Below are 20,307 nucleotides of genomic sequence, written 5' to 3' on the forward strand. Positions count from 1 at the left end.
CCGAAAGCGAGGGGAAGAGGAGAAGGGAGGGGTGTCCACGCATTGAATAAAATGCCTTGCTTTGCTCAGAATACCCTGGTTTTAAGAGGTGGTCGTTTAACCAAATTTGAGCGGAAGGATGTCCCGAGGTGGTGCTGCTATCTCTCCAGTGCTCTAGTTGATAGTGATGGATGAAATTCTACGGATATTGGAGCGCAATATCGAAGAATTGATGATATTGGTCACAGTTATATTTCTCGGCGTTATGAGACAAATCTTGTAGGGCGCACTGAAAGAGGTACGAATGTGGACGTCAAGATCCGGACTCGATATAAATCCAACCAAAACAGAGTTGATGTTTCTTACCACCAAGTCAAGGGTATCCGAATTCCACCTCCCGCGGATAAGTGCACAGATGTAAAGTTTCTGAATGTGAACCTGGTTCAAATTCGAGACTGAATATAGAACTGAGGGTTAAACTTGCAGGAGGGACCATTACGAGGAGATGAGATCTTCAACCTAGAATGGTTCTCTAGATGCAAACAACCGTGGTTCGTCCCATCATAATGTACGGTTCTATCGTGCGGTGAAAGCTACTTAGCAGAAAGTTCAATAGAACTAAACTTAATAGGATTCAATGAATCGCGTTTACAGCTAACACTGAGGCTGTGCTGTTCTGCTGGGCAGATGCTCTCAATGTACTCCGGGCGCCTTTGCCGGTAGACGTCCACATTGAATACACTGTAGCGTGTAATGGTGTCAACCAACGTGAGTTCCGAAGTTGAATGGCGAAGCCCTATAGCGATGTACCTCGAGAGCCCTGGGCCTAAAGCGGGAAACACAATTACGATGCGTGCGGAATGCGGACGAGAGAAGCTGCGGACCACACCCAGCTTCAATGTACAATAAAGATTTCAAGTCGACAAAATTCGCGCCACGTCGGCAAGGTTCGTTCTGATGACAGAATATTTAATTTGCAATTTGGCGGCGCTTTTCGTTTTCGGCCATTTTGGAAGTGATTAAACGACTGCTCAACTCCCTCATTTCAGCTTGACTATTACTGTAGATTGCACAATCACCCAGGTTGCTTTCTAAAGGTCACAGATGTATTGCATATATTTCCACTAAGGATACAGTAATATAACCTGAAAGACCATTACATATGGTCCGAACGAAAAAGCCCACTTCTCGTTTTATTCGAAAAGTAAACTCCTGGTCCAGAACCGTCAGAGCTTCTCAGATCACTTAACGAATCCAAACAGAGCGTCTGAACAGCAGAAGGATATATTGGAGTGGACTTTGAAGTTTCCCCGCCAAGCATAAAAGTGTATTACAATACCATTGGGGGCACCTGTCGTTCCACTATAGCAGGCCTGAATTTTGTGGATATTACCGGAGAGAAGGTTGGACAGGCCATAAACCACAAGTTCTGAAAACTGTGTACAATGCCTGCAAATGACTATATCGTTATTGTGGAAGATCCCAGTGGTTATATCGGCGAACTCGTGCAAGGGCTTGAAACTCGCAATGAGAGTGGCGAGCGAATCGCTGAATCTGTAAACACCCACGACCTTGTTAGCCCTGTGAGTTCGAGCTTAACAATACACTCAAATTATTCCTTACTTATCGTAATTAACTGCTACTGAAACGCCAACAATGCCTAGGAAAGGGACTCATCTCACGACTACGATATTTGGCTATCGAAAACGAACTATGATTGGTTTCTGGAATATGCCCATCCTCCTCGCCAGCGGTAACGAGGATCCTTAGGATGCATGCAGTTCTTGAGATTCTTCCTAAAGATGACATTGGGATTGTGATGGGTGATTGAATGCCAAGATGGACTTTGATAACATCTTGGTCCGACATGTGATGGAGAAGTACGGTCTTGTCGACCGTAACGATAATGATGGGGAAGTTTGTGGATTTCTGTAGCTTCCACTGCCTCTTCATTGGTGGTAAATTGTTTGAGCACAGAGCTTGCCATAAGGTCAGTTGAGTTTCAACTGATCGATACCCTACAGCAATTAGATCCACCAAATTACGATCAGCAGTAAATTTAGGAGTTGTCTCCTGGATGAGCCTAACAAGAAATGCGCTAACTTTGGCCTCGAAAAGGACCATTACCTGATGGTCACTTACGTTCGCTTATGTGTTGTGTCCGCCACTTTTTGCAGGGTTGGAAAGTTGCTTCCCATCGAGTTCAACAGAGACCGCTTGCATAATACCTCCATCGCTCGATGGTGGGAGAGCTATCTTGCTCATCGTACGGCAGATTTATTGAGCAACCCGCCTGACAATATCGATGAGTATTGAGCCGTCATCAAAAGTGTTCTTTTCTCGGGTGCTACGCAGCTTATCGGTCATGTACCGAAGAGCACCATCAGTTCTGGCTGACTGTAGAATCATGGAAGCGGATCCAGGAACGGAAGGGGTTAAAGGCTCTACTGACCGCTGCGAGCGATGGCGGGAATGACACGCTCGAACTCCGATACCGAGCGAAATCCCAAAAAGTCCAGCGTGGTGTTTGCCGTGACAAGAGAGGATTTGCTAATGCACAAGTCAGTGAAGCAGAAGATGCCGCAGATCGCAAAAATGTATACCGCATCACATGTGGTGCTGTGAAGCACGTAAACGGTATCTACGACCACGAGCAGCTGAAGAGGTGGAAGGTACACTTCACCACGGTTCTTAACCGTATCACATCCGGTGAAATTTCCCCGTTTATAGATAAAATGGCTAGTCATCGTAATATGCGGATACGGACTGTCCCTCTACACAGAAGAGAAATCATTTCGGCCATCAATGCACTCAAACCGAGTAAAAGCCGCTGACGGTTTCTTCGCACATGCTGTTATCGCAGATCTGCTACTTCCACACGTACAGAAATCATTAGAATCCGAAACATTTTCCAGGGAGTGAAAGGGGATAACCGTTAAGATTCCAAAGAAAAGCACCCGTTTTGAATGTGACAATTGGAGGGCTACCTGGTGGGTGAAATCTCAGAGGAATTTGAGGTCGAAATAGGAGTCCTCCAGGATCGCATTTTGTCACCGATATTATTTCTTCTTATTGTCGGTGTCATTCATAATACTGACGTAAAGGAAGATGACATCCTTCCACAAACCCCTCGACCTTGGTCAAATAGCTCTGAATTTGGAAATAGAGGCATGTAGTGTTGAACTGACAAAATCAAGATTCTCAATCTGACGAATCATCGCACTCTCCCTATCTATATTAAGGGGCAGAACATGGAAGGCGTCGATAAGTTTGTATATTTAGGAAGCGCGGTTTCTCGGCGCATGCTATGGCAATGCTATATCTGCTTTGGCTGCCTTGTCCAAAATCTGAAAATGCAGTTATCTGAACACCAAGATCAAGTTGAGACTGTTCTGTGTTAGTGTTGTTTCTGTGTTGCACATGGAAAGTGACCCCCAATGTCTAAGGTTTCAAGTCTTCGTGAGCACTTATCTGCGTCGTATCAGCACTTACCTACGTCATACGCTGGCCTGATACTATTACAAATGAAGAACTTAGGCAGCGCACAGGCCTGGCACTGATAGGTGATATGATCGAGAGGCGGAAGCGACAGTAGATAGGTTGCACCTTAAGAAGGTTCGACAATGGCAATGCTGGACACGCTATGTGGTGGAATCCACTCTCCCAAGATGGCGGACGGGCGGAACACCACAAGAGCACTCGGCGCAAAATAGTAGAGAAGAAGCGTAAGCGTCTTGGGAAGTCCTGGGGAGCAGAAACGCAATTCAAGTAACCACGCTGCAATGGCGCGTATATGTAGTTGACGCGCTATAACTCAACAACCGCCCTCGACTAATGATTATTTTCATGTGGAGCAATCCGCCATTTGGAATCCCCTCGATAGTATTACTTTATGTGTAGCTTAAACGGGTCGTTGGCCTTCATCATTTCATATCTCATTAGAACAAGATATTTTTAAAAAAGATGGACCCAATGAAACGCAAGGATGATTTTTTTTTGCAATTTTAAAGGTGTCCGGATAGCTGAGTGGTTAGAGCACAAGGCTGTCGTACGGAAGGAATTTGTATCATGATTTGACGTCGGATACCAGTCGACTCAGCTGTGAATGAGTACCTGAGTCAAATCAGGGTAATAATCTCGGGCGAGCGCAATGCTGACCACATTGCTTCCTAGTGTACCGTTACGGTCTTGAATGAAGTGCTCTAACACACTTCAAGGCTCCAACATGGATTGTTGCGCCAACGATTATTTCCGAGTTATTACAATCTCGGCAGATGCCGGATTTTACCTAATACTAGCACTAAGTGCCAAGCATTTAGGCTCGGACGATCCTACCTACTTAAAAACTAAAGGGCGCTGGTGGTGGTGGCCGGTGGTAGGTCAGTGGGAGAATCCGTCGAATACTCCCGGCAACATCGAGCACGTATGCAGAATGGTGTACTTCTGCATGGTTTGAACCAGACTGTGCCAAAATCCTAGGACATCAAGGGAAGCCGTCAGGGATTTAGGTACAATACCTGTAGCTGACAATATTATGGGAACTACAACCACCCGCTCGAGACGCCAAATTTCTTTGATTTCCCAAGTCAATGGCTCATAGTTCACCTTCTTCTCCACGTATTTCCGTTCAATGTTGCTATTATGGGGGATAGCAACATCAATAATATACGCGGAGCGACCCGTCTTGTCAACTAACAGTACGTCAGGCTTGTTGTGTGCGGTATGGCGATCAGTCAGAACTTGCCGGTCCCAATACATGCTGTAAGCAGAACTATCAAGTACTGCTTGCGGCTCATATCGGTAAACCGGACATGTCCCCGTGATCAGCCGATGCTTGCATGCAAGGTTTTGGTGGACAACCTTACATACAGCATTATGCCTCGTGATATATTGCACCGGTGCCATAACAGTACAGCCAGAAATGAGATGGTCCAACGTCTCTAACACCGAACCACACATTCTGCACTGGTCGTTCTCCACCCGTTCTTTCATGATGAGCTTTTTATAAGCTCGGGTGGCGACCACGCCATCCTGAATGGCACACATGAACCCCTCCGTCTCAGCAAAGAGCTCCCCAGCACACAGCCATCTGTTCGACAGATGCAAATCGACAAATGGCTGCCTAACACAATTCACGTGTTTACCGTGGATTGCCTTCGACTTCCATTCATCGATCCGCTCTTGGTCCGACTTCACCCCACTCAGAGGATTGAAAGATCGATCCTTCAAGTTAAGTGGAGTCAGTCCACACTCTGCCTTACAGACAGCCGCATGCAAGGGACTCGCCTGCTCTTTGCTGTAAAAATAAGCGCGCAGCGAGTCGACTTAGCGATGATGTTGTGCCGCCACGTCAACCACGCCCCTACCTCCGATGTCACGAGTTAGGTTCATCCGCTCCACGGCAGACTTTGGGTGATGCATTCGGAATTTGGACATAGTTGTCCGTATCCGCCGCTGGACGTTTTCCAGGTCAGTCTTCGTCCACGGCAATATTCCGAATGCATAAGCCAGTGAAGGGATAGCGAACACATTCAACGCGCTTATTTTATTCTTCCCCGAGAGATGCGATTTCAGCACCAGCTTTACACGTCGCAGGAATTCGGACAGCAGAGCTTCCTTCAGATCACCAACTCGAGCATGGGTTCCTTGCAGAATTCCTAGGTACTTGTAGAAGTCTGTCTCGGTCATAGCTTCGATGTGGAGGTCACCAATGCTATGTCCGGCGTGCGGCTCGTGATGACCTTTGCGGATGGCTTGAATTCGACATTTGTCTAATCCAAACACCATATCACGGCTGAACATGTCTATTATTCGCAACAGACTTCTAAGATGGTTGTCAGTACCAGCATACAGCTTGATGTCATCTAGGTACATCAAGTGTGTCAGTTCGCACTTAGCACGTAGGCCATATTTTATTGCAAAACCATGCCCTCTAGCATCATTCAGTAGCCATGAAAGGGGGTTCAGTGCCATACAAAACCAAAGAGGACTCAATGAATCCCTCCGGATGGGCTCTGAGGTATTAGCACCCTCAGATGTACGCACCGATAAGGTGGTATGCCACCCTTCCATGACTGTCGCCAAAAACTTTATTAGTTTCGGATCAATGCGATACAGATGTAGGATGTCGATTAGCCAAGTATGCGGAACGCTATCAAAAGCCTTGGCATAATCGATATAGCAACTGAAGAGGTTTCTTTGGCCTCTAGTTGCTTGTCCTACAACTACCGAGTCGATAGTGAGTTGCTCTTTGCAACCCCTTGACCCAACTCGGCAGCCCTTCTGCTCTTCGGACAGAATGTTGTTGATCTCGAGGTGCGCACTGATCCTTCCACTAATAATGGACGTGATGAATTTGTAGAGGGTTGGTAAGCAAGTGATCGATCTTGTGTCTGCGGGGTCCTGCACCGTGTCCTTAGGGATAAGGTAGGTAATCCCCGCAGTGAGGAAAGGTGGAAATTCCTCCGGCCGACTCATGGCCTCATTTATACTGCGTGCCAACCGACTGTGTACGCTGGTAAATTTCTTATACCAGAAATTCTGCACCCGATCCAGACCTGGGAACCTCCAGTTCTTCGAGAGGTTTATGGCTCGTCGAACTTCCTCTTCGGTAACATCCGCGAAATTCATGCCAGGTGTATTGGCATGGCGGGTGCCTTCGGCGGTGATCCACTCAGCATGCTGGGCAGGTAACCCCCAAAGTCCACCCCAATACTCTTTCGCTTCCGTCACCGAGAACTGTATTGTCTGGACGCTCTGTTAGGATTCGTTGAGAGATCTGAAAAAGCTCCGCTAGTTCTTCGCGTATGTTGCATTCTGGACACGTCTGGAATAACTTTCGCCATACCATCGTAACCGACTGCATATGACAGAAAGTTTCTGTTTTAGTGTGTCCAGAATTTCAACAACGGGTGTCTCACAGGGGATGGCATAGTTCCGGTAAACCCTCTGCACTTTATTTCTCACCCGTCGGCTGGCATTGCCAGTGCTGACCTGAATCAGTCTAGCAATGTCCTGCCTTAGTGAGTCCCGCTGACGTTGCAGACGAATTTTCCATGGTGGATCTCTTTTGTCACTCAAACCAATCTGATAGCCGCAACTGCACCACAATACACAAGTGATTGTAGTTGCAGCAGCGACATACCAGCACACAGTCGAGATGCAATCTCATCATTGATTTGAGATAGAATTCCCGGAGTTGCTGGAGATGCATAGAGCCTGGGAATACCTGGTCTATGCAAAGGATCCATATCCGAGAATTCTATACACGCTCTTTGGAATTCGTCCCGAACCTCAGCGGAAACCTCAGCTGGACGGTGGAGAAGAGTGCTTCGGCGAGTACTGAACCTGTTGCCTGCAGTGCCGCGTGGTGTTGTTGATGCCGCCGTCTCTGCCCCCATCGACTCTCGATCACCAGTTTCCCCGATGACTTCAAGTCGAACACGTTCCCTGATGGTGGCCGGGATTGTGTCACTGCGAGTAATGAAGCGGTACTGGTCTGCGACTCGCTGCACAGTCACGTGCGCGAATTGCGGGAAACGCTCGACGAATCTCTGGTGCAACAAGGGGCAGTAAGATGTTGTACCCGCCCCCGCTGTTATTTCGTAGTAGGAGCGGATGATGAAGAGGTTCATTTCTTCAGTCCATTTCATCCGCTTCCTACGCGAACCTGCTGAAGTGGTCGCCACAGATTGTGGCGAAACAGCTGCAGCAGGCGGAGCTGTGCTCCTGGTCGTCGTGGCGCCTAGACGCCGAACCGCCCCACGACTAGCGGTTTCAACGCCGTGCTGTCCATTACGAGAGCCCGACCCAGTCACCAAGTCAGACGACTCCCGCCGGTTATCCGTACCGGACCTTAAATTTCTCCTTCTTCTCATGTTTGGTGGTGCATTTTATCCCTAGCTGCCAGGTGTTGAGATAGCTTCCTTAGTGAGTAATCTGCAAGACTGCAAAGTTCCTGCACTTTCCTCACCTACCCCCTGAGACGCTGCGGTGGCGTACAGCCATTACTGAAGCTATCCATCCCTCCTTTCACAACCGGGCTTGGGACCGGCTTCGCCGGAGTTATTATTATTATTATTAATTTTAAAGCTATCAGTGATCGTCGAACATTGTTCCGCAAAATTCCCTCAATTATATGTAGAGATTTTCGTAAAGTTTACGTTCCTCATTTAGAAAGATAATTCAATAATTATCAGCGATCGCTTCTATTGCTTTTCAGATTGATTTGATTAATAATACGAAAACCGTTCCAATTGAACTTCAAGAGGAAATGACATGGGATTATATTCTAAATCGAAAACGAACTGCCATAAGAAGCATTACCACGAAGATCATTATCAAAGGAGTGTACTGCTCCATTCACGCAATTGAGCTATATTTCGGATTAGTTACCGCCATTTGGATATTATTCAAAAAATTGTGGCAAAAAACTAAATCATGTCAAAATGAGTATTGTCTGACTGTTGGCTTTTTGCTATGCTGGGGGACATATCGGTTTCTGTTAAACATCCCGGCCAATGTTATAACCAATCTGTACGCAGTCCAACAGAAGCATCCGTTGACCACTATATCGTCATCCGTTCTAATTTATTTATGGGATACGGTGGCTGTTGTAGTTTTCGGGGTATTCGTTGTGTATATGAAAGGACGCATGGGGAAGTTCTATTATATGTTTATATCTCTAGTAGAGATCGCTTGCAGATACATTTTGTTAGTGATATCATTTCACCTGCTACTCCCGATTTCTGAAGAGCATGAAAAACTGCCCGACGGCCCTGTTAGGGATAACATCACAAAACTTGCCAAATCACAAGGTTTCAATATGGAAAAATTTGTGGTGGCCAATACATATGGTATCGCTAACCACGATTTCAATGCGTATACGATTGAAACTTTGATTTCACGTCGCATCGTCCTTTCCAAAAGGTTTTTAATCTACGAAAGCGAAGGGAAAATATCAGTTAGAGAGATTTGTGCCATAGTCGCACACGAACTGAATCATTGGAAAAAAAGTCATTCATTGCTCAGTCAGCTTGAACTATTTGTGAATGTTTTTATAACGAACTATATTGCATTGGGCCTTCCGAGCCATTTCGATGTGTTCTACTTCCGTTTCCCGCAAGATGAAAGGCCGATAATGGCTGCTTATACTTATGCAATCAATTATTGTAGCCTCCCTTTCGTGTTTACATACAAAATGATAAGCCTCTGTATCTCGAGACTGAAAGAAATCGACTCAGATAATTTTGCGGCATGCCTTGGATTCGCTAAAGATCTGATTAAAGCGCTTGTGAAAATAACAATCTGGTCCTATAGCTTCCCCTTAACCGATCCTATCTATGCAAGCAGATATTTCACACATCCACCCTTGCTTGAAAGAGTGCGGAATCTGCAGAATTACAGGAACACTACATACTTCTAGGAAGTGAATCGTGATAGGGAATCGCTTACGAGATATTTTAGAAAATGCTGGTCTGTATCTTATTTAGTTTCAATTTTTCAAGGCAAATCGTAGAACCTAATTCGACTCATTTTTCACTATATATACAAGTTAAGAGAACCTATAAATTAATTTTCCAATCGAATTTAATATTTTAATTGCTTATAACGGAAAATAAATTGTACAAAATCTCAAACGACTCTTTTCTTTAGAATGTCGTTCCCGAAACAGTTTTCTAAGATTTCTAAGATCCGCACACCACTGAATCCGTTTTCCAAAGTCGTTATCGAGGCCATATAGCCCGTTTCGAACTTTAGGCCTTCAGGATGTCCTCCCTCCCACCATCTCGATTCATCATTCGGAGTGTTATACTGTCTTCGTCAACAGAATATGCCCAAAGCTTTCGGGGTTTTCCTAACAGTCTTCGTCCTTCTGTCCTCCCTTCGAATACTATGAGTGTCTATACACTAAACATTCACCATTTTTCCGGAAGTTTGTGTTAGGGTAGGGTCCATGTTTGATATCTTTAGTAACACGTCATAATACAGCCTGTTACATAAGAGCGTGGTCATTCATCATCATCAACGGCGCAACAACCGGTATCCGGTCTAGGCCTGCCTTAATAAGGAACTCCAGACATCCCGGTTTTGCGCCGAGGTCCACCAATTCGATATCCCTAAAAGCTGTCTGGCGTCCTGGCCCACGCCATCGCTCCATCTTAGGCAGGGTCTGCCTCGTCTTCTTTTCCTACCATAGATATTGCCCTTATAGACTTTCCGGGTGGGATCATCTTCATCCATACGGATTAAGTGACCCGCCCACCGTAACCTATTGAGCCGGATTTTATCCACAACCGGACGGTCATGGTATCGCTCATAGATTTCGTCATTGTGCAGGCTACGGAATCGTCCGTCGCGTGGTCATTGTTACACGTAGATAAAAAATCTGAGCGTCCTGTTTCTTTTTCTATGACATAGAGGGCACCTCAGTCCTGCTTTTTGTAAAAAGTCAGTTCTCTGTCAAATTTAGTCTTCAATTGAGTGGTTTTTCGAAATGAGTGCTGTTTACGCCTCTTGCTTTGAGGCAATTTTTCTATGTTTGCATGAAAAAGGACCCAAATTAACGCAAACTGCTGCTGCGAAATATATGGGAAAGTCGAAGCAGTTCGTTAGCAAGTGGATAAATCGCTATAAAAAGGTCGGTAACGTTGATGATTGTCCTGATCGCGGAAGTGCAAGCAAAGTCTCAAAAAAAGACGAAAAAAAGATTCTCGTATTGCTCTCGAAAGATCCAACTTTGACTTTACGTGGAGCTGCTGTGAAATTGAAAGCAAAAGGTGTTGACATATCTTACGGAACGATTCGCAAGCACTTGCTTGCCAATAAACTGAAATATCGCAGTACTTTGGAAAAACCAGTGTTGAGTGGAAAACACGTTGAAAAACGAGTGGAATGGGCGAAGGAAAACTTGGACCGCGATTGGAGCAACGTAATTTTTTCTGATGAATCCTCCTTCTGGGCATTTCCGAGCATCAAACACGCCTGGACAACCTCCACCAGTAGGATGCTTCAACGGACTGTTAAACACCCCGTCAAGATCCATGTTTGGGGGTGCTTCTCAAACAAAGTTTTCGGTACTTTGTTCTTATTTACCGAGAATTTAAATGCCGAAAAAATGAATAAAATATATCAAAAGGCTTTGTTACCATCTGCTAAGCAATGGTATATCAAGAAAAATGAAAGCTGGAAGAGGACAACGATCCGAAACATCGGAGTTGGGCGTGTAGCGAGTGGAAGGCGCAAAATGGAGTTGTCACTTTAGATTGGCCATCTCAGTCACCGGATGCAAATCCCATAGAAAATGTGTGGGCTCTGATGAAAAGACGCAAGCCATGTAATTTAGATCAACTTTCTCGACAAATTCGGAAAATTTGTGTAAAACAAAACCTTATTAAAATCGATTCAATGTCTGTCTGTCTGTCTGTCACACGTACTTTTCTCCAAAACGGCTAATCCGATCCGAACGAAATTTGGTGGACAGATGGGAGCTATGAAATCTCACGCATACAGCGAGTGGCATAAATTTAGGTGGAGTTTAAAGGGGGGCTCCCCATACATGCAAAGGTGGGATTCAAAAAATTTTTTCACCGGATATAGTTGTGTAGGGTATCAAATGAAAGGTCCCGATTTGTACTTTCCGGAACTGACATTAGTTTTGGCATAAATTGCAAAGTGCGCGAGTAAGGAGTCAAAATGTACGCACTTGAAGTGAGGCAGGACTCATTTTCGGAAACTACCCAACCTAAAAATCCGAAAAAAATCAGGGTGGTGCGCCTAGATGAAATCTAGGCCTCAAAATATGTCCCATTCCGATATCTGCTCAAATAAACTTACTAATAGTATATTACTACTTTTTAGAAATTTACTGAAAACCCCCCTTAAATTCATCCTGGGACTTCCGAATTTTATACCAGCATAGGGGACAATATTTCGTATATATGCGCTAAATTTCAACCTTTTATACCTGAAGCGTCAAGCTTCCGGTTTCCCGACTTGTTTAAGGATTGCAGGGTCCTAAGTCCGCATCCACTTGATGTCGGACCAGACCAAATATGGAGCAATTTACTCCTTCTTTTTTTGGTCCACGGACTTCTCGTTTAGGGCTTAGCAATCAAACTTCAAAAATTACCAGGGCAGAGGCAAATCGTCAGACGCAGCCTCATCTCTGCCCTGGAAGCAGCGTGACCGAAGTGGCTCGCAGATGTTAAGTGCTTCTTTTTTATAATTCGCAGAACACGCCGTGCTAAGAAACCGTAAAGCCGTCTTTGCCTAATATTTTTGAAGTTTGAGTGCTATTATAATTGCTAAATGAGGTATCCATGGACCAAAAAAACAGGGAGTAAATTGCTCCCCATAGGAACCCGCAATCCTTAAAAGAATATGTTCAGCTCTAGCCAAGCTTTGTTGGTCCAAAGTATGGGCGGATTTACGTTCAATATAATTCGCAGCCATGGCGTGTTCTGCGAATTATATAAAGGAGCACTTAACATCTGCAAACCGCTTCGGTCACGCTGCTCCCAGGGCAGAGATGAGGCAGCGTCTAACGATTTGCCTCTGCTTGGTAAGAAACCGTAAAGTCGTCATCGCCTAATATAATGGCCAGGGGCTTTACGCAAAGACCTGGATTCGACTGTGATGAGACATCAGCACCAGCGGCAAGACTGGAAACCATTAGATTGCTGGCGGCATTGTCAATTGGAATGGAAGCGAAACTGCGCCAGATGGATGTGGAAACAGCATATCTCCATGGGGAAGTCGACGAGGAGCTATATATGGAAGTTCAAGAGCCACTGAAAGAAGCTCTGGAGGATATAATAAGCAGCGAGCGAAGAGACTCGCCGATTCTACCGAACGCCTTGCAGAGGAAATCAAGCGTGCAGGCTACGCAAGGCGATTTACGGATGCAAACAATCCGAGAAAAGTGGTACGAGCGACTAAGCACAGTACTCAGAAAAATGCCGTCTTCGCCTAATATTTTTGAGGTTTTGTTATCGTTTTCCATACTCGGAGTATGGCTTCTAAAATCGGTAGGACCCAATAGAAGGCTCAGTTTGCGAGCTAAATTCGTCATTTTATTTCTCCAAGTTTATTTCTATCTTTCGTCAGTTGCACACCGTTCCGTCCCCACGTACTCGATGAGGGTGATCAGACGCGAGTCTGCAAGGAACTCATCTGAAGTGGCTCTGCCACGAAGCCTCACCGGAGGTTATCTGGTACCATGGGAACCGGGATGGCCCTCTGAGAGCATATGCTCCAGGAGAATTCCTGGAGGATGTGTTCTCGGCCCGGTCATTTGCGGTTGGCCCCCTAGTGGGAGTTTCATATTGGTTGTGGTTATGCCTACATCGCGGGCAGAGCTCGGAGCTCAAGCGTGGAGTTGCGCTGTACAACTCGGGCGCCGTACCCCTTAGTTGCGGCAGAGGTGTTAGATAGGCTTCGCATCCACTGGTATGAATGCTGAGCCTGCACTCAGTATAAACCAGGACCGCTGTGCTTGCATGGCGGGGCTCTGATTGTGGTCACAAAATCAATCCGCGTCCGAAAAGGACCGTGGGATTAAGCCTTCACAGCAGGTACTCACGTTGAACCCCCAGGACTTTCGTCAGTTGCACACCTAAGTATATAAAATCATCTACAATCTCGCTGTTGCAAATTAAATACAAACAGATATATCTAATAAGCCACAATTGTCAAGCTATTAGACTGAAGATTGGGGGGAGATGCCAGTAGCCGACATGATAGCCTAACAAAAGGCAACAGAATCGAAATCGGGTCACTAGGGCCACCACGAGCGGCAATTCAGGGAAATTCGAAAACACCAACATTTCTATAATCTAGTAATTTTCGTGTTTAGTCTTTGAAGTCTGTCAATCTCTCGAACATACCGTCAACACCTGAAACTAGCTTGTGAAGCTAAAACATGAAAAGGCGTTGTTCCAGAAATCACAGCCAAAGCCAATCAGAGCCATTCAATTATTAGGACGCACGGAATGATCTTCTCAATTCATTATAAATCAGTGATTTAAAATTGGTTAGATTTTTTCGAAAGCTTTCACGCTTTAGTTAATTTAATTATTTCTAATTATGCTTATGTTTGCTCCCTGACCGGGTCATTGAATTTATCCAAATGGCCCTGGATTTGGGGAGAGAGGCAATTAAAGTTGAACTGAAAATAAACTCCATGAAAATTAAGGTTCTCAGTCGAACAGGCGATGACTATCTCGCTATCTCCATTAATGAACAGAGAATCTGTGGATTCTGCTGACGGTGGGCTCGAAGATAATATTGCCCGACGCATTAGTTGCACTAGATCTACTTTCGCTGCCTTGTCCAATATCTACAAGTTCAGTTGTCTCCACACCAAGATCAAATTTAGACTGTTCTTCTTCTTTTTTCTGTGTTGCTATATGGGAGTAGTACTCAGAAAGTGATCCTCATTATCACTCGAAGACTCCAAGCCTTCGTCAACACCTGTCTGTGGCGTATCATCGGAGTGTGCTGGCCTAATATAAATGAAGAAATTGGTCGGTACACAGGCCTAGGGTCCGTACGCAATGTGATCTAAAGGCGAAAGTGGCAGTGGATAGGTCACACACAAAGGAGGAGCGACAATTACATTGCTGGCTGCGGCATGCAGTGGAATCCACTCGTCTAAGATGGCTGGCAGGTGGACACTTGGCGCAGAACGGTGAAGGAGTGCGGTCGTATCGAGAAGTTGTGGGGGGAGCTGAAGTGCATCTTAGATAACCACAAGCGATGTCCCGTTGGTGTGGTTGACCAAGGGATAAATGGCAATCATATATATGATTATATCGAGGCAGAACACCACAATTTGACCAAGTGAATGTCCCCGATCCACAGTGCGGCTGCGCCGAGGAAACTTTGCTTCGAAAAACTTCACTTGCTGATTCAGGCGGTTCACCCGACACTTTCTACGAGTTGGCCTCGATTCCCTAATTTTTCTAAGACAAATCGCAGGATTTATGCTAGATCATCTCATGATGACAATGTCGAATTCACCCTACAATCGTTATTTTTCTTTCCTTTCATTCGCGCTTGAACCAAGACGATTGCGCAGGTAAACGACTCCGTTTCAACCTGTATTGGATGTTTGTTGCTATGTTTTTAGATATTGCTACATGGATGCCGGAACTTCTGTATTCGAACTGATTACATTCATGTGAAAACTCGAGGCTTCCAAAATCCCTTCCTACGTGAACCCCGAAGACTTCCATAATCAGAATCCTTACCCGTAATTTTAAATAATCATTCGAATTGCATACGTAATTTCTGGGGATTCGATCTCAACGTCGATCAATGCTTTCCAGGTGCGAATCATTAGCATTGATGTGTTTCCTACGCATATCTATCGTGAAAACTTGTTCCGAAGGACACGCGATAACTTTGAACAACCCTTGGTAAGGGGGACTCCAGCGATCTTCGCAATCGATCAACCCTAATCTGATCGTGAATAAAAATTTGTTTGCGGTGGTGGCTCGCCATCGAGGTCGAACATTTTGAACTGTTCCAGAAACAGTTGAGGATCTGGCGGTTCGTCCTCCGACAAGGAATTCTCATGACACCCACAGCGGAGTTCCATAGACCAACTCTACTGATGATGTCACTAAGTCACTAAATCCTCCTCCTCCGCCACCCACGTTCCTGAATCCCAGGAATATTCAATGACCTAGAAATTCCATTTGAAGTGGAGTGATAAACGATAGTCCGAATCTTCTCACGTCCTTGAACAACGCTGCTTCGAACTGCGACCCTTGATCGTTGGTGCTCCAAAATTGGAGGCCCATATAGCAAAGAAAGTATCTGCTGCGATTTCTGTCGATATATTTTTGACCAGCACCATGTCTGGTCATCAGATGAATCAATTCACCATAATCAGGACATGTGTGTACCCCTGCGAGTCTTCCAAGGGGCCCATGATACCAATGTGAACGTGCTTAAACCTACCCTCTGATGTGGTAACTTGGCTTGTCTGCCAGTTTTACTGAATTAACACGACAAACGACACCACGCCCGACTATCAATATCCTTTGACTCCTTCTAGTTCGACCACCCGAATAAACTATTTCGTGTGTCAGGGTGTGAAGTCGTACCTGCGTAGACGGAAGTTCCCTCCTGGGTCACCACCTCATCGCGGTGGAGGAGCTTGTAGTCGTTCACTACTACACTTAGGATATCCAAAAACATGAATATGGAAGCCAAGTGGTAAGAAGTCACAGACAGAGGAAATTCCTCCAGGGAGAGCAAAACTTACCATCCTCCAGGAATATCTGTGGAAAAAAATGCTGGAGCCTGAAACGAAGATTAACAATCAAGGTTTTCGCGATGGGCTCCTCCATTTGGGGTTCACTAGCGGGACTGCCTTAAAGTGGCTCCAGCAGGTAATCCCGACTTTGAGTTCTGGCGATCGGCCCAAGTTCACTATTGTAAATACAGAGCTACGCAGGACAGAACATATCGGTTGTTAGTTACCTGGTCTTCTGGCAGGGGACATCATCCGCATTTTAGGTGAATAGAACCTGAACATGGACTTTGAGCACTGGAGGGAAAAGTTGGTAAAAGCCAGGAAGGACAAATCCACAAACGTCAAGGGTTTTAAATTTGTATTGGACCCCCTTCTGGACCAGAAGAGTCTGAAGGTGCTCAGGAATAGTCACCATGCGCTGCTACACTTTTTCCTCGGTGGATTGACTGTTGCTGATAGTTTAGCTGATGATGTTGCTGTGGAGGTTTTACTTGATGTTACTGCTGAAGTAGCGGACTTTCCTGTAGTCGATATTCTGGCAGCTGATGAATCCAATAGCCAAATGCTCGGAAAGGAGGCCATATTACCTGACATTCGCCTGGATATCCTCATCCATTCTATTGGTTATGATCTTGAATAAAGTGCTCTAAAACACTTCAAGACCCTGATCCAATTGGATTGTTGCACCAACGATTATTATTATTATTAAAATCGATTCATTGTGTGTCTGTCATACACAGTTCTCTCCCAAACAGATCCGAACGAAATTTGGTGGACAGATGAAATGCATGTGATAAGCATATAAAGTTGGGTGTTATCAATACAGTGCTTTCCATGTCAAATTGGTTGTGTCAATGGATCTTTAAAAGAAAGAACACTGTTGAATATTTAGCTAGGTATACCCAGAACTGTCATACACTCATCGCTCCTCACATAGGGAAACATAAAACCCTTTAATGCCTGAAGTGTCTAGCTTGCGGCTTCCCGACTTGTTTGCGTGCGTGTGAGATGTTCATAGCATCGCCAATTTCCTGGATTGTAGCTTTTAAGTTAATTACCCTTTTCTTTCAACTGCCCGGGATTGACTGACTGATTCCGAGGGCTCAGTTCTGGGCAGGTCACTGCCGTTAACAGAACTGATCGATTTAAATATCTCGTGTCAATGCTATCAGGCAATGGAGAATTGCGTTATGCTCCTCACATAGGAAAACATAAAACTTTTTTTACCTGAAGTGTCAAGCTTCCGGCTCCGTCTTGTTGGAACCAAGTGTCCCCCAAATCCAAATTTTCTAGCCGTGGGAAAAAAAAATTCTGTAGCATGTTTACATACCGGTACGAATTCACTGTCACTGTAACCTCATTTTCCTCAAAAAACCAGGGACCAATAATTCCAGCTGAGGAAATTGCACACCACACTGTGACTTTGGGTGAATGCAAAGGCTTTTGATACAATTCTCGAGGGTTGGTGTCAGCCCAGAAGCGCATGTTTTGTTTGTTAACCGACCCACACAAATGAAAATGGGCTTCATCGCTAAAAAAACAATAGCACCCTCGGGAATGACATCAAGAAGAAGCTCACACGCGTTCATCCGAGAATTGAAGTCACGTTCTGAAAGTTCCTGCACTATCGCCATCTTATTGGGATGAAAATGAAGATCATCACGAAGAATTCTTCTCACAGAACGATCGGATAGTCCAAGGGCAGATGCGTGTTTGCGCGCAGAACGCCGTGGCGATCGCAACATTGACGCTCTCACTGCTTCAATGTTCTCAGGTGATCTAACGGGCCGAGGGACTCCAGTTCTTCCTTTTGTCGCACTTGCAGTTTGTCTGAATGTAGTGACCCATGTAACAATTGATTTGCGGTCTGGGACGGGAGCCAACGGGGGGCTAAATTAAAGCGATTCCGAAATACATGCTGTGTTGCAATAACCGAACATCCGCTTGAAAAGTAAACCTCAACGGCAAAGGCACGCTCCTCACTATTCCAACACATGATGGCGACTGAACCGTATCGGGACAAAACTTTACAGTATATCCCCTCTTGAACGAGACCACTAGCGCTCCGCTATGACATCAACTAACTGAGTGGCGCGCATTTTAAAGAAGGAAGTTATGCTGCTGCACCCTGTACAATTTTTGGCCTGTTTTGATAATTAACTTCAGTAAATTGTCTGAAATATTTAATGGCATTGTAGATCGCCTTCAACTCATCATACGTAGTGTATTTTGTTTGAAATTTGTTGAATTTCTTCTAAAAGTAAACTAGCAGCTCTCACTGTTTTCTCCTGCATTGTTCAGACATCCATTTCCGTGTCCGTGGCATTCAATGGCGGGTGGTTTAGCGTGTCTAACTGTCAACTGGCCCGCTCCAGCTCTGATGTCAATTTGATTGGAGTGCTAACCTTCTTTCTGATTCCTATCAAAGGTTGTGTAACGAGGATTGCACGCAGGCTGCGTTTGATAGGTGAAACCTGTAGAAATTTTCAAATATCGAAGACTCGCCTAAGTTGGTCAATTAATATTGGTTTTCTGAAATTCTGTACCGCCGCTGCTTCGCCTGGTAGACATCTGGACCTCTCTGTGCTAATTTGGTATACCAAGAATGAACAAATGTTGTCCTCGCGCATTTGATCACTCCAAAATTCCGAAGTTGTTCGAACACCGCACTCAGATGTATTCCCGTAAGGGCGGTGTCGGTTTAGCGCTGAAACGTCTACGCTGCGGTCTTTAAACCGGAAAAAAATTATATTGAACTTAAATAGGTCGAAGAGGGTGGTCACCGTTGTCTTCCTGGACCACTGGCAAATGATAACTTGATCGAGCTTCACGTACCGTCGTGAAGATCTTACAACAATGTAGGCTGTTTGTGAGATCCTGGAGATACCCGATTAGATATTTGTCCTATATAAACGACGTCAGATACTGCACTCTCTCAAATTTTGCTTTGATTATGTTAAATTTCTCTGGACTCAAATATTTTTTGCCATCTTATCCTGCCCAGATGGAGCCGTTGTCTGCACATTCTCTCGAAAGATTTGATGATACCTCGTGCTTAATGCGACTATATAAATGGGGTATCTCGCGATTCCAACAGCGTTTATCCCAAAATCCATCTTTAAAAAAAAAATGGTCTAAGAATAGGTCGGTCCCCGTCTGCGATGATGAATCTCCAGTGGAAGTCTCGTCCGAAGCCAAAAGCTAGGGGTCTAGATCCGTATGTGTTAATGATTGTGGGGATATCGTCCTTGCACGAAAGCGCGTTATTAGCGACACATCTGCTCCCCTATCTACTAAAATCTGATACTTCGGCTTACGGTCACACTGACTATTAGGCAGGTTTCCTGAGGAAGGTCGTCCCTATCCACCCTAATCTCGGGCCCCTCCCTTCCTTGTTTTCCTGCTGATATTTATTTGTCTATTCGTAGTGACGTTCACCTTTTCGCGCCAAAGCTCCAAATTCGTAATGGTAGAAGCACAGCGGTTGCAGCAATAGTCGCCTGGTCGGTAGGTCCCTGGCGGTAGGGATAAAATACAGCACATGCGCACCCGTAGGTGTTGATGACAGTCGCGTGCATAATGTTTAAAATCCGATTATGGGGATATCGTCCTTGCAAGAAAGCGCGTTATTAGCGACACATCTGCTTCACTATCTACTAAAATCTGATACTTCGGCTTGCTGTCACACTGACTATTAGGCAGGTTTCCTGAGGAAGGTCGTCCCTATCCACCCTAATCTCGGGCCCCCTTCCTTCCTTGTTTTCCCGCTGATATTTATTTATCTATTCGTAGTGACCTTCATGTTTTCGCGCCTACGCTCCGAATTCGGGATGGTAGAAGCACAGCGGCTCCTGCAGTAGTCGCCCGAGTCACGTTCCCTCCGGGCTTTGATCATTTGGTCGGGAGGTCCCTGGCGGTAGGGACAAAACGCAACAAAAACTCCGGATCCGCGTCCTGGATCACATCATCGAACCTAGTTTGTTCGCCCGTAATTTCACTGATGCTGAGCACAGCTGGGCAAACTAGAATCAGACGGGGACTCGCTTTACAATTCTGGCTCCCTG

At 45.3% G+C, this 20,307-nt stretch overlaps 1 protein-coding gene across 2 annotated transcripts in view; it reads left to right on the forward strand.

Annotated features, from left to right (window-relative positions):
- LOC119654284 (CAAX prenyl protease 1 homolog) overlaps nt 1–20,307 on the forward strand; it is a 45,052-nt gene that overhangs the window by 11,272 nt on the left and 13,473 nt on the right. The window contains exon 2 of one of the 2 annotated variants that reach the window (XM_038059572.1): nt 8,201–9,571. The exons of the other annotated variant lie outside the window; for it this stretch is intronic. Within the exon in view, the coding sequence (XP_037915500.1) occupies nt 8,201–9,403 (1,203 nt within the window). The 3' untranslated portion in view covers nt 9,404–9,571. Of the gene's footprint in view, nt 1–8,200; nt 9,572–20,307 lie in introns of those variants that run through there. 2 annotated transcript variants of the gene reach the window in all.

This window comes from Hermetia illucens, chromosome 4, assembly GCF_905115235.1.
Source record: "Hermetia illucens chromosome 4, iHerIll2.2.curated.20191125, whole genome shotgun sequence".
NCBI lineage: Eukaryota > Metazoa > Arthropoda > Insecta > Diptera > Stratiomyidae > Hermetia > Hermetia illucens.